We start from the raw sequence: 15,619 nt of genomic DNA on the forward strand, positions 1-15,619 counted from the left end.
GAGACGCGCTCAGCCCTCCGTCTCACTCAGCCACAGTTTCCACTGGTTTTCACAGGCAGAAGTTGTGGGGAACCCTGGGGTGGGAAGCTTGGTGTGGGGCTGGGACCCCTCACTCCTCCAGGGGGGCCTCCACAGCTGAAGTATCTCTCCCGATTTTTAGTGTTCACACGCAGGTGTGGGACCGGCCCGTTCCGCATCTCTGCTCCTCCTTCCAGTCTCAAGGTAGCTTCTTCTGTATGTCCTTAGTTGTAGGGTTTTGGTTCAGCTAGTCTTCAGGCGACTCTCAAAGATGGTTGTTCTGCAGTTTAGTTGTAATGTTGATTCGTTCATGAGAGGAGGTGAACACAGCGTTTACCTACTCTGCCATCTTGACTGGATCCCCAAGAAAGAGAAATCTTAACCTGATAATGTTTTTAGCAAACAAATCAAACCAGAGCTTTGAATTTTCCTCTTCAAAGGAAATAGAAACATTCAGTAAGAAAATGGTATTCAATATATCACATTTAAATTTTCCTACTACCATAAAAGAATAAAAAAACCCAAATATTATCTAATTTGGGAACAAGACTTATATATGTTTCCATGATTGCAAAAACCTACCAATAAATATTTTGTGAAGCAAAATACATTTTAAATATTTAAATGAAACGTGATAATGTGCATCCTAAGGACCTTTTTGTAAGATGAATAAACACACTCCATTTTGTCTGTTTCATACTTGCCTACTGTCGTGCAAAATCTCACCTTTTGTGACAGAGGCAGAAATAAATACTACTTACCTTATTATTCATAAATGCTTTGAGGCACTGAATAAGTTTATACTGATTCTTCTTGTCAATATTTTCTTGCCTGAATAAAAGGAAAAAACATTATACTGTAGTTAAAAATTTCCCCTTCAGTGATTTTTTTCATTTTTTTATTATTTGTTATTCTTACTGTTTCTTGTCCAGAAAATTTTCCAGCATATCCAATAAGACTCCAAGACCTTCATGGCCGAAGTTGTTAACCCAGCTATGAAATAAACAACAACAAAAAAAAATGTATAAATAATTTTGTATATTTAATACGTTAAGTATCTAAAATGAAATTTTGATTTTCAAATCTGATCATCCTGTCTTTTATTTTACTTGTCATTCTTTCTTCTACTCCCACTGTTTCAAGCATCCTCTATGAGAATGACTGAAAGAGCTTCACCTCAACCTCAGGCTTCTCTTCATATTTTAGATGCCCATTCCAACGCCCTGCCTTGGTTGTTTCACCAACAACACGTACTTAAGCTGGAATTTATAAGCCTAATTTATCTTCCTCTGTGTCTCTGCTTCCATAAATCAACACCTCTTCCATTCCATTCTTCCAGATTCTGTTATTGACACCACTATCCTTTGATTCCTTCAAATTTGAAATACAGGCATTAATTTTTTGATGCACCCATCTCTTTCACTTTTGTATTCATTCGGTTCATTCACTCAGTAAATATTTATTGAGTGCTCATGAAGTACCAGACATGTTCTAGGTGACAGAGATATAACAGGCAACAAAACTAAGCCTTTACCTTCATATAGCTTAGTGTCTAGAAAGAGGGATCCAGATGAGGAAAAGACAAATATATTATCAAATGTCAGTGCTTTGGTGCTAAGAAGAAAACTAAACCTTGGTAAATGGAATAAGAAGTGCGAGGGTGTTCTTTTTTTAATGGGTGGTCAGGGAAAGATTCTCGTTCAGGTGGTATTTGAGCAGAGCCTTGAAAGAAGGGAGAATTTTCCCAGTAGAAGGAATACCGGTAAGGACAAATCGGGTATTGAGGTCACAGCTAGTGTGCTTGGAATATTCTAGGAACTGCGAGGAGACCTGTGTGGTTACAGCTGAATAAGCAGGCTTGGGAGAGTAGCAGGAGATGAAATCCCATCTGCAGTGGAAGGCTGCAAGACTCATCACAGAGAGCTTAGTTTGATTTTCTGTCATCCAGTCATGAATATTCTACTTCTAGAAGGACTCCCGCACATACTCCCTTCCCCTTTTCATTGTCTCTGCTATCATTCTAGTTTAGCCCTAGTTACTTTTCCTTTAATATGCCAATAGCCTTCCAACTAGGGTCTTTGCAGCTTCATTTTTTTCTTTATTCATTTTACAAAATGCCGGACTAGATTGCAGTTGACCAGTCTTCCTTCCAAAAATTTCTTCTGGACTATCTGACGCGTTTCAAATCCTGATTCTGATCTAGTCTCAACCTACGTTTACAGCCTCAAGCCTTATACCACGTTTCCAGTAAAAACCAGTCAAATTCTCTTTCCTGGAATCCTCCCTGCACTTCCCTGCCACACCTCATTTATTCTTTCTTCCCAAAAGGTAACCCCAACTCCATTTCTCTGAACATTTCAAAGCTCAAACTGACTGTCAATTCTTCCATTAATGTTTATCTCCATAAGTCCTCCATCCAAATAGCAGTTATTTTTCCTTTGAACACCCATGTATCTTATTGCTTGATAATATGATTCTTGCCACATGTATCTCACCCACCTTTCTGGATTAAAAATTCTCTAAAGACAGTTGCTTTATCTCATGTATCTTTCTGTCTTCCATAATACTTAGCAGAGTGGCTTACATATAGTCAACACTAACTATACATTTGCTAATTCAAATTTAAATAAATTTACTGATTGGTGCACTTAAGAGAATCAGCAGTTTCAGACTGCCCAAGAACTTCATAAACGTAAATTAATACATAGCAGAATCCTATGAAGCAATAATTAAAATGTACATATATTTAAACGGTGACTATTATTTCTATCTGACAGTCTTTAAGCTACATTTCATGTCTACCTGAGGGAAAGCTTACAAAGTAAAGATCTAAATTTCTAAGAAAATATCAGTAAGAAACATAAGGTCACTGAAGAAAAGACATTTTAAAAATAGCTGAAATATTTAGAACCAATCACATCCATAGTATATATGGAAGCTCATTTTAAACAAATTCTGCTTTAATTTTCATGGTGGAAATGAGAAAAAAATCAATATGGCATTGTAATGCTAATTGACAACAAGCTACTATTCAATTGAGGCATGTAATCAACCAGTACAATGAGCTATTTTCTCTAAAGACCCTAGATAATCAGTGGGGTAGTGGTGGAAGGATAAAAGGACATCAGCCCTAAGCAAAATATATTGTATTTAATCTGTCAGAGAGAGAAATCAGCAGATATCATTACAGCACCACATACACAACAGCAACCTTAGAATAATAGGAATTCTGAACAAATTTATATATACAATCCCCAGTATCTGCTTTGGCATTTGGGAAGATAACATAATCTATGATTTCCTTAAATTTAACATTTACAAATTGTTTTCAAGATTCTAAATTTTGCATGCATTTGTTTTACACCTAGCGCTATTACAATTATTAGGGTTATTTCTTCCTTGATCTAGGGAATTGTTTGATATAAGAGCATGATTTATATCTGTTCACTTGAAATCAGTCACCCACCTACACATCCAAGACTGCTTTAAATTGTTCTGTTTATGGTACTTTGATTTAATTCAGTGAAAATTACAATTGTTCTGGGGTGAAAAAAGAGGATACAATCATGAAACTTAAGTGTGAGGCGGAGGGCCTATTTATTACAAACTAAGCAGTTAAAAGTCTTAACTGAGACTATCTTTTAGGCCAATGGGCAGAGGAGTCCTAGTAAGAGTCCTGAGAACGTTGAAAATCGTGAAAACAGGAGTCCCAGAGGAGCCTGTTGCTAGGGGGATAAAATAATTATGATGCAGTATGAGGACACGCTAGAGGTTAGGAGGAAGAGGGGCAGTTTGACATTCGTTTTTTCCTTTTTTCTTTCTTTCCTGCATTAAGTGTCTGTCTTCAAGATCAAACGTTTTGTGGCCTCTAGAGAAACACTATTTTCTCTCTCTTTCTCCTTCTATCCTTCTTCTCCTCTCTCTCCACCCCCATAAGCAGTTCAAAAATAAAATGTTGGCTACTATGATAGGTAGGAATGTTGATACTGTAACACAAGATTGAAGCGTAAATCACTGGTTCTCAAGGTCTCTGCCCCAAACCAGTAGCATGAACATCATCTGGGAACTCGTTAGAAAAGTAAATTCTTGGACCCCACCCCAGACCTATGGGATCACTAACTCTGGGGGTAGGGACCAGCAATTTGTGGTTGTAACTACTCCTCCAGGTACTTCTGATGCTTGCTCAAGGTGGAGAACCACTGCTACAGAACAATGGTTTACTGAGAAGTGGAAGAAGCCTTCCTCAGGCGACACTGAGGCTCAAACTCAAGATTGCTTTTTAGGGGCGGACGGGTGGCTAAGTTGGTTAGAGCGCGAGCCCTGGGCAAAGGGGATTCCGGTTCGATTCCCACATGTGCCAGCGAGCTGCGCTCTCCGCAACTACAATGAAGTCAATAAGCTGACACTCAGCTCCTGGGTGGCCAGGTGGCTCAGTTGGTTGGAGAGTGGGCTCTCAACCACGAGGTTGCCGGTTCAACTCCCACAAGGGATGGGGGGCTGTGTCCCCTGCAACTAAGATTGAACACGGCACCTTGAGCTGAGCTGCCCCTGAGCTCCCGGATGGCTCAGTTGGTTGGAATGCGTCCTCTCAACCACAAGGTTGCCGGTTCGACTCCCACAAGGGATGGTGGGCTGCGCCCCCTGCAACTAGCAACGGCAAGTGGACCTGGAGCTGAGCTGCGCCCTCCACAACTAAGACTGAAAGGACAACAGCTTGACTTGGAAAAAGTCCCAGAAGTCCACACTGTTCCACAGTAAAGTCCTGTTCCCCTTCCCCAATAAATTCTTAAAAGAAAAAAAAAGAAAGAAAGATTGCTTTTTATACCCTCTGAACCATACTGAGCACTCGTACTGCCCCCAGGACAGAAATCTAGAATCCAGTCGAAGCAAGAATAGTGGGTGTATTTTACAAAGTATGCAGACTATAAGTTATTCAATACTAATTGCAATATCCAGAAATATAAAACTCCAGTTGATGACTTGATTTAAAAAGCTCACTCCATTGCAGATAAGGACAGATAAAGACATAATTTTCTGTAGTATCTCAACTCTGACATAAGAAATTGCAATTTATCACGGTCCCTAAATTTATAAGAGACATAGAAGCAGCAGAGGATAATGAAGAATCAAACAGAAGACAAAACGGGGGAGGAGAATAATCGCTTATAATTTCTATAACCCCTCGGAAACACAGTTATTTTTCCTTTCTTTTTTTCTGAGGTATGATTTACATCCAGTAAAATTCACCATTAAGACAAATGTATTGTCATTTGACCTCCAACACAAACAGCATACAGAACATTTCCATTGTTCCAAAATATCCCCTCATTTTCCTTTGCAGTCAATCCCCTTTCCCGACTCCCAGGTCCCTGGCAACCACTTATATGATTCATGTCCCTGTAGTTTCGTTCTTTCCAGAATGTCAATACAAATTGAATCATATAGTATGCAGGTTTTTTTGTCTGGCTTCTTTCACTTAGCATAAATATTATGATATTCAACCATTTTGCAGTCCATTCCTTTTTATGTTATGGGTTTACCACAATTTCTTTATCTATTCATCAGTTAATACACATCTAGGTTGTTTCCAGGTTTTGATGATTATGAATAAAGCTGCTACAAACATTCACATGTAAGCATTTGTGTAAGCGTATGTTTTCATTTCTCTTGGGGAAATAACTAGGGTGGAAGTACCGGGTCTTATGGTAAACGTATGCTTAACTTTTTTACAAAACTGCTTTCCAAAGTGGCTATACCATTTGGCATTCCTTCAGCAAAGTGTCACCATTCCAATCGCTCCACATCATTCCCAGCACTTCACATTGTCGATCTCCTTAACTTTAGCCACAAGTATCAGTTCTAGGGCTCAGCCCCAGATCTGACTCCAAAGTCCATGTTGATTTGAGCCCTACCATGAGAAACGACTACCAGGACCAGTACATGATAGTCTGTAACCACATCTGGCTCATGGCTCCACCAATAATTCACTAAAGAACAATCAGTGGTTGTTCCAGGACTGCACTGAGCTCCTGTCTATGTATCTGTCTAGACCCACACATATAGGCTCTGTAATTTGTGACAGTTTATTTCATTCCTTTAGGTGTGCTAACTACTTTTCAACCTATGTTTCTACTATCTTTTAAAGTCCGAAGCTCCAGAAGAAATCTACCAAATATTGCTAAGGAATGATATCTAGAGACTCCAGTGAAAACTTCCGACCAAGATTTAGGTAAGGCAGCTGATCGGAATCGAGCCAGAATGTAGCCTATGAGTTTCATTTTCCCCCCAGTGGACTGCATAGTCCAAACTCTCATTTTTGGGTATTAACATACTGGCCATTGTATGTTATTGTGTTACCTTAAGTTAAGGAGTTGTCTTGACATGCTACACATCCATGATGATGTTTGTAGCCATCACTTGTCAAGCGACCGAGTGAAACAAATGAACCACCCAAATAAAAACAAGAGAAAGATCAGCCAAGACAATTAATGTTTGAGTGAGCAAGAGGCCAGGATTAGATCTGAAGACTGCAAAAGAACCCAGGAATATTATCTAGGGAACAAGAAGAGCTAACCCACAACGCGACAGTATTTTCTGACCTTAGGTATAAATGGCTTGGCTATGTCTACCAGGCAGTCCAACGTTTGGTACATCGCTCAGTAACTTAAACATTCAAGACCTTTCCCAAGTTTACTCAAAGGTCAGGAAAATATCACACCATCCGTCATTGGAATATGCTACAGCATGGTTAAGCGCATATGCTTTAGAAGAGGACAGACCTAGGCTCCAGTCCCATGTCTACCATATTCGAGCAGTGTTATTTGTGATCAGTTACTTAAACTCTCTAAGCCTGCTTTCTCATCTTCAAAATAGGGAGGACAATAGTTAACCATACCCCATAGGTCTTTGTGACTACTAAATGCAAAATGCACATGAAATAGCACACTGAAGCGTACATCATGATATTTTTGAAAACCTTAAAAACCAAATACTTGAATGCTCTTTGAAACTTCTAGTCCAAAACACAGTATGAATTTTAGGCATAAAGACCTCGTTTAAATAACGTTAATAATTAACATTTTATTTTTCATTTATTGAAAAGTATTTTAATGAATATAAAATATGCAGAAGACTAAACAGACTAGACTTATTCTATAGATTTTTTTTAGAAAGACTTTATAATTTATATATTTGGTACTTGTATTATCTCGTGTTTTCTTTAACTTGTTAATATTAACTTTGTATATATTTCTCACTATAGTTAGAGCTCGCCAATTCACACTAGAATAGACACAGAAATTACAGTGGTGGAGGGAAAAGGGTGTGGGGAGAGAGAGCGTCTATTTATAGTTCATGCATAACCGTGACAGAAAGAATTTTATCAAAACATTACATCAAAACTGTATCAAAATAAAAATTAAGGTTTTAAAACTGAAATCTACCCGAAGCCTTCAGAACTCCTGAGGTCATTATTTTTAAAGGGCCTACTTATACTCATCATCATAATCCAAGGAAAGAAAATCTTATATTTCATGAAAGTATCAGAGGATTCACTGACCCCTAAATGCATGAGAAAGCAAGATTCTCCCCTTTCTTGCTCTCTGGGGAAAAATGAGGTGATGGAAAACTCTATTAAAGGTACCTACTGAACGAGGGAATGAGATTCCGATCCCTCACACATATGTGTAAAGGAAAACCCCTCAGAATTTCCCAACACTTCAACCTTTCATCCATTAACTGGAGATTCACAGTCTGCATTATTTAGTTACAGTTCATGTAAATATAACAAAGATGTAGTGGACAGATGAGTTCAGCACACTATACACAGTACAGACAAAACAGGAAATCGTAACGGCATGTACATTTATGATGTGATTGTCCGGATTCACATCTGTCTTTCAAAAGGAATAAAGCCAAAATTAGAAAGTTCTATTCAGAGTCCCATAAGCTGTAAAGGCAATGGGTCTCATGTGCAGGAGGCCAGTATTAGTCATGTCAACCCTTTATCACTGTTTGTGCAGTGCTAAAGGCTAGTGTAGAGGGTTATGTGTTCTGTACAAAGGATTTTATTTTTCTCTAATGGTGCTCTAGTCCCACGTGTAATCCCATACTACAACCCAAATCATCGGAACATCACATAAAATGAATGATAGTACAGGGTTTCTTGGGGAAATTCAGAAGTTGGTAAAATTATAAGACATGAAACAACTAATTCAAAAGGTTGAGGAGATTGAAACATGAATGCAAATGGCGTTTACACATTTAATACCAGGAAAGCATCTCATTTTAATACCAATGTTGCCAATGTACTGTTTCTGAATGCAATTCAAACAGAACCTTAGTTATATGCACTTGCAGGGGTGGGGGGGGGGTCTCCCTAGGTGATTAAAATCAATGTACCACCCAACACAAAAAGTATGCATTCAGTCCATGCATCAATATCTCCAAACAGTAGCAAACAAAAACTTAGTACTTTCAGCCTTTTAAAAGATAATTTGTTCAGTTAAATCAATTTCATAGATAATTCCACTATCAATATATGAATCCGTTAAAAATAAAATGTTAAAACCAAAACAACATAGATTTGTATGCATATGCTATGATTGTGGCGGACTCAGTTCAATAAAAACATACATATCTATTCAGGTTTCTCTACATGCAAGTGACAATAGCCAGGGGCATTTGAATGTCCATGGAACATATTTATCACGGCAGATTAATGCATGAACTATTTCTGACCAATTAAAAGTATTTATTAGATGTAATACTGCCATTTCCAGATATTTGCATATTATTTCTTTGAAGCACAACATTCATTTTCCACTTATTTCACCGGATTCGCAGAAAGGTTGACTATGTCAATTTCCCAGCTCTGCCTCTCAGTGGTTCTGACTTCAATGTTGAAATAGATTAAAATTTCCTTAGAAAACACCAAATAAGACATTCCATCTTTCTCTCTGTGCTGTTATTTACGGAAGAGGGTTTTTATCTGGCTGCATTTATTCTTCCCATCAGCTCTCACTGGAAAGATCCTGCTCTATTTTATGCTACACACCAATTTTCTAAGAGGTCCTCACGAAAGAAGCAACGTGTGTTCTTTCCAGTTGCTCATATTATATGAAAAGAAATTCCTCTTACATGATTACAACAAATGGTAAATGCCTGAGTTACATATACAAATCTCCGAGGTCAATAGTTTAAGTAAAAATTATCTCCCAACGGATAATTTTCTTATTCATTAAAATCAATTTCTTAAGCTCTCAAAACCATTTGGAGATAGTCAAAATGGCTGAAGTCTAAATCTGTTAAAATGCCCAACAGGCTACAGAAAAAAAAAAATTGTTTTCATCCCCACCCTCCTTTAAAATTTATTGTTAGAAAAGCATGAGATGCTCTTATTGCACAGTAATGATGAAAACAAAATTTACAAAAAGAAGTGAATGAAAATAAAAACAGAATCTTTAATCTACAGTAAGTAAAGGGGAAGCACGGAGAAAGAGCCTTCCAAATATTCAAGCAAAAGCTAGTAATACTTTAAATTGTTTCCAAATGTCTAAAATTGTGACTATAATTAAGACACTAACCAAAGTAGCCTTCTTAGTGATATAACTAGTCTAACTTATAATAAAACGTTAACTTCCACAAGAAAAATGTATTGGTTCGTTTTCCTAAGCTAAGTAACAGTTAAAACTTTATTACACACTCTACAGGACATCCAATTTCTTTTAGTTTAGTGAAATTTTGTTAAAATGAACTTACTCCAAGAAATCACATTGCTAATCTGCAAACCCTGGAAAGGAAAGAGAGCTGACATCAAGTTTACCTGTGCTGAAAAAAGGGTAAGAAGTTCTTTGAGTGCAAGGAGGAAAACAAAGATGCATTAGAATGTACCACCCACCCATTTCCTTTTTTCTTACACCAATTTGCATGGTACACTGTGTGATTGTGGTGGGCAAGAGGCCAGTTATGTGAGTTTTCTTTCACCGAAACAGGCGTAAGGCAAGTTGAAGGGTAACTACTATTTGATGACTGAACAAAAGAAATGCAACAGTACTTCTCACCTATCAGGTGCACTTCCAAAAACGTGTAATTAAAGACTTATTATAGAGTGTGACAGATACTTAGACAAAGATAAAGAGATTTAAGGTTCATGAATATGTTTAGCACAGGAAAACTGCAACCATACCAAAAAGAACCATTTCCTTGGGTCCTCATTGTAATGTCAAAAAAATCTCAGTAAGTCCCAATGTTTTACTGTCTCAGAATGCCATCTGTAGTGGTAACTGTTCTGGTCTTTTCTGGTTTACTTTTACATAATATTTTAAAGCCCCTTCCCCTTAAAACTGAGAAAGATACTATGGAAAGTGCGTGTGTGCGCACACACATACTTGCACTCTTAACCATAAACACCTAAATATATTCACCTTTAATAAATTTTTTCAAAACATAATCATTTAAAAATGAACAGTCAAAATCTTTAACCATGCTACATTAAACAATTTGGGAATTGTTAAGGCTTATCTAAGACAAATTAAGCCAAATGTGCTCCTTATTTTTGTCTTCCACAGTAATATAAAACCATCTAAAGCAACAACAAAACAATAATAATTAACATGTACATGACTTATAGAAAAGAAAACATTTATAGGTCTACAATGAAGTATAAAGTTCCTAAGAAAGGAATATTAGCCCTCAACTGTATTCAACCTGGCTTGCGTTCATTTTCAGAAAATACTAGAAACGTAGCTACTTCTAAAAGATACACATTTATATATAAGTCCTTCAGAACACATAAATGCTTTATAAAGAAAGCATAATGTTTTAAATGCTAAAGTATTTTGGCCTTCTTCAAAATTGCAATAACTTTCTTTTCCATTGGAACATTTCAAAGAACACACACTGATACGAGTAGCTTTACTGGTTGCGAAGTCAGTTACCCCATAAACTACAGAACTTTAGTGACTTGTCTTAGATCAGTTTGTTAATGATTATACCGTGACTGAAATCCACCAATCCTCTATCCTTACACACCTCCCAACCAACTATATTATCCACAACTAACATGAAAAGCATCAATTAGTGGTTACAAGTATATGGGTTATTTTCCATTCATGAAGAAATATTACATGAAATTTAGAATTTATGAAAAATGTGATCAGTGTGTATATTCTGAAGTGAAAGCAATACCAGTGAGATACTTTTTAATATTATTCCTTATGATTCCATCATAAAGGCAAGGGAAACTTTAGATAATGAAAACATTGGAGATACCCAAAAGTATACTTTCTTTCTGCTTTCCACATACCAAAGAATAAGTTACTTGCTCAGCATAGATGCAGAGTTCTATCACAGTGCAATTCATTACTGTGGATTGTACACACAACAATGAAGCACACAACTATAAATATCCACTTCAGACTATGTAGCAATTGTTGGTGAATATATATGGCGTGGCCCAAAATACAAATATTAAGAAGCCCCTGGGGAACAAGAGAGAGGCATTCAACTTTAATTTGGAAATAACAGTCCTTGGTTGGCCTTACTTGCTTCCTCACCAAGCATGAATTAGGCGGTCAGCCATTTTAAGGTGGCTTCTGATGGGGTTCAGGACACACTACCCCAACATATGGCAGCCTGGCATATTGAGTATCTTAAGCTAAAGGAATCTGAGAAAAGACAAAAGCAAAAAGATCACGCTGACCTCTTCCCCCCAACCCTGCCCTTACACATAACCCTTCTTCCTTAAAAACAGGAGATAAATCTCCCATGTAAAAGGTACTCTCCCCATACCAAGAAGAGGGGAGACATTGGTATCACCAGTGACAAGGAATTTAGGGCCAAAAAGGCTGTATAAACAAACCTTGATAAACTAATCCCTATCTTCCTAATCACTTCTTCACCATTTACTATCCTAGCCCAAACCCCCTTGTCTTGACAATTCTTCACAATTTTGTTGTTTGTCTACCTTTCTGCTCTGTTCCCTTCTTTGGCTCTTCATTCTTTTGTGAAGACTCCCAGGTATATGTAAAAAGTCAATAAAACTTGTATGCTTTTCTCCTGTTAATGTGCCTTTGTCAGATTAATTTCACACCCAGCCAGAGACCCAAAAAGGTTCAAGTAAAACTTTGTCCTCCCCTACACTTTGGGCTCAACTTCCATAACTTCGGTATCCCTTTCTGCTTTGTCTTACACACTTTGGTAACTGAATTTTTAATAAACCCAGTGAACCCTTTTTGCTGGATCAATCAGATCCTCTATCAATTCATGTCTCCAAATGGAGTGAGGCCTAAACTAAACTAGAATAGGCACAATGGAAATGTGAAAACTAGGCAAAAGATATTGCAAATAAGAAAACGGGCAAATGTCATCAATAAGGAGTATCAAAGATGACTATAAATCCCCAACACGGGGATCAGAGACAAAACTTAGAATGTACAGATGAGTTCTCGAACACAAAGAATACACAGAGTATTATACTCCTCGATATATTTTAAAGAATAGTTGCAAAGGCTAAAGGAGTTCATCACAACTAAACTGGCCTTATAAGACAAGTTAAAGGGATTTCTTTAAGTTGAATAGTAAGGGCACTACTTAGTAACAAGAACACACTTGAAACAATAAATCTCACTGAAAGGGTAAACATATAGTAACAGTAGTGGATGAATTACTTATAAAGCTAGTATAAAGGTTAAAAGACAAAAGTAGTAAAATAACTATAATTATAATAATTAAAGGATACAAAACAAAATGATGTAAAACGTGACATCAAAACATGGGGTATGAGGGTAATAATGTTGAGCTTTTCAATGGGATGAAACTTAAATTGTTATCAACTTACACTAGATTGGTGTGCGTATGTAAGCCTCACAGTAACCACAAAGCAAAAACCTATAGTAAATGCACTGAAAATGTCATTAAACCACAAAAAAAGAGAACAAGAGAAGAAGAAAGGAAAAGAGAAGAACTACAAAAACAGCCATAGAACAATGAACAAAATTAACAATAAGCACATACTTATCAATAGTTGCTATAAATGTAAATGGACTAAGTTCTCCAATCAAAATGAATACAGTGGCTGAATGGGCAAAAAGAAAAAAGAAAAAAAGAAAACGAAACAAGACCCATTAATATGTTGCTTATAAGAGACTCATTTTCGATGTAAGGATATACACAGACTGAAAATGAATGGATGAGAAAAGATATTCCTTACAAACTGAAACCAAAACTAAGCTGAAGTAGCTGTATGCTTATGAGACAAAATAGACTTTAAAACAAATACTGCAATAAGAGACAAAAACAGGCATTACATCATGATAAAGGGGTCAATCTAAAAAGAAGGTAGAACTTTTATAAATGTTAATGCACCCAATATAGGAGCACCTAAATATATAAAGCAAATATTAACAGACCTAAAGGAAGAACTAGCATATAATAGTAGTGAGGGAGTTTAATACCTCACAACAACAGAGAGATCATCCAGACAGAACATCAGAAAGGAAACATTGGCCTTAAATGCCATATGAGACTAGATGGATTTAAAGACATTTACACGATTCATCCAAAAGCAACAGATTACACATTCTTCTCAAGTGTACATGGAACATTTTCCAAGCTACACCACGTTAGGTCACGAAACAAGTCTCAATAAATGTAAGAGGACTGAGATCATATTGAGCATCTTTTCCGACCACAGTGGTAGGAAACCAGGAGTTAATCACACCAAGAAAACCAGAAAATTCACAAATATGTAGAGGTTAAACAGCATGCTATGAACAACCAAAAGGTCAAAGGAGAAACCAAGAAACAACTAAAAAAAAATACCTAGAGAAAAATAAAAATGAAAACATAACACAACAAAATGTACAGAATACAGCAAAACAAGTTCTAAGAGGGAAGTTCATACCAACAAATGCCTGCCTCAAAAAACAAGCAAAATCTCAAATTCACAACTTAACTTTAGACCTCACAAAACTAGAAAAACAACAAATGATGACTAAAGTTAGCAGAAGAAAATAAAGATTAGAGCAGAAATAAATAAAATAGAGACTAAAGAGACAATAGGAAAGCACAATAAAACTAAGAGCTAGTTCTTTCGAAAGATAAAATTAACAAACCTGTAGCTATACTCAACAAGAAATAAAGAGAGAGGACTCAAATAAATAAAATCAGAAATGAAAGAGAAGATGTTACAACTGGTAACACAAAGAATCGTAAGAGATTACTATGAACAATCAATGCTAATAAATTGGACAAACAACAATGGATAAATTGCTAGAAACATACAAACTACCAAGACACAGAGAATGATGACACAGAAAATCGGACAGACCTATTACTAGTAAAGGAGATTGCATCACTAATCAAAAACCTCCCAACAAACAAAAGTCCAGGACTAGACGGCGTCTCTAGTGAATTTTACCATACATTAAAACAAGAATTTATACCAGTCACTCTCAAACACTTCCATAAAAAAACAGAAGAAGTGGAAACTCTTCCAAATCCATTTTACAAGACCAGCATTATGCTGAAACAAAAAATCAAACAATGATGCCACAGGAAAATATCCCTCATGAACACAGATGCAAACATCCTCAATAAAATATTAGCAAACCAAATTCAACAATACATAACAGGACCATATATCATGAACAAGTCTGATTCATTCCGGGGATGGAAAGATGGTTCAATACCCACAAATCAGACAAAGTGATATACCACATTAACAAAATGAAGGATAAAAATCGTATCATATCAATAGATGCAGAAGCAGCAGCTGCCGAAATTCAACATCCATTTATGATTAAACACTCTGAACAAAGCACGTACAGAGGAACCGTACCTCAACATAATGAGGGCCATGCTATGACAAGCCCACAGCTAACATCACACTCCACAGTGAAAAGATGAAAGCCTTTCTTCTAAAATCAGGAACCAGACAAGAATGCCTACCCTCCCGACTTTTATTCAATACAGTATTGAAAATCCTCACCAGAGCAATTAGGCAAGAAAAAAAATAAAAGACATCTAAATTGGAAAGGAAGAATTAAAACAGTCACTATTTGCAGCCAACATAATACTATATATAGGAAACCCTAAAGACCACATTAAAAACCAGTTAGACCTAATAAACAAATTCGGTAAAGCTGCAGGATCCAAAATCAATATGCAAAAATCTGTTCCGTTTCTACACACTAATCACGACATATCAGAGAGAAAAATTAGGATAGCAATCCCACTTACAATTACGTCAAATAGAATAAAATGGCTAGGAATAAATTTAACCAAGAAGATAAAAGACTAGCACATTGAAGACTCTAAGACGTTAATGAAAGAAATTGAAGAAGATACAAAAAATGGAAATATATTCCGGGCTCATGGAATAGAAGAATTAATATTGTAAAATGTCCATATTACTCAAAGCAATCTACACGATGCATTTCGTACCAAAAGTCCAATGGCATTTTTGTTGGAAATGCAACAAAACAATCCTAAAATGTGTATGAGAACCAGTAAAAGACCCTAATTAACCAAAAGAATCTTGGAAAAGAAGAACAACACTGGAGGCATCACACTCCCTTATTTCAAACCATTATTACAAAGC

At 36.6% G+C, this 15,619-nt stretch overlaps 1 protein-coding gene across 3 annotated transcripts in view; it reads right to left on the minus strand.

The window, feature by feature from the left end:
* The window catches only part of DIAPH2 (diaphanous related formin 2), an 842,313-nt gene that overhangs the window by 629,489 nt on the left and 197,205 nt on the right, over nucleotides 1-15,619 (minus strand). For all 3 annotated transcript variants that reach the window (XM_081043893.1, XM_081043892.1, XM_081043894.1), the window contains exons 7-8: nucleotides 937-1,011; nucleotides 780-849 (exon numbers count right to left, since the gene is read on the minus strand). In XM_081043893.1, coding sequence (XP_080900019.1) covers nucleotides 780-849; nucleotides 937-1,011 — 145 coding nt within the window. The remainder of the gene's footprint in view (nucleotides 1-779; nucleotides 850-936; nucleotides 1,012-15,619) is intronic.

The sequence above is a fragment of the Rhinolophus hipposideros genome, assembly GCF_964194185.1.
Source record: "Rhinolophus hipposideros genome assembly, chromosome: X".
Classification (NCBI taxonomy): Eukaryota; Metazoa; Chordata; class Mammalia; order Chiroptera; family Rhinolophidae; genus Rhinolophus; species Rhinolophus hipposideros.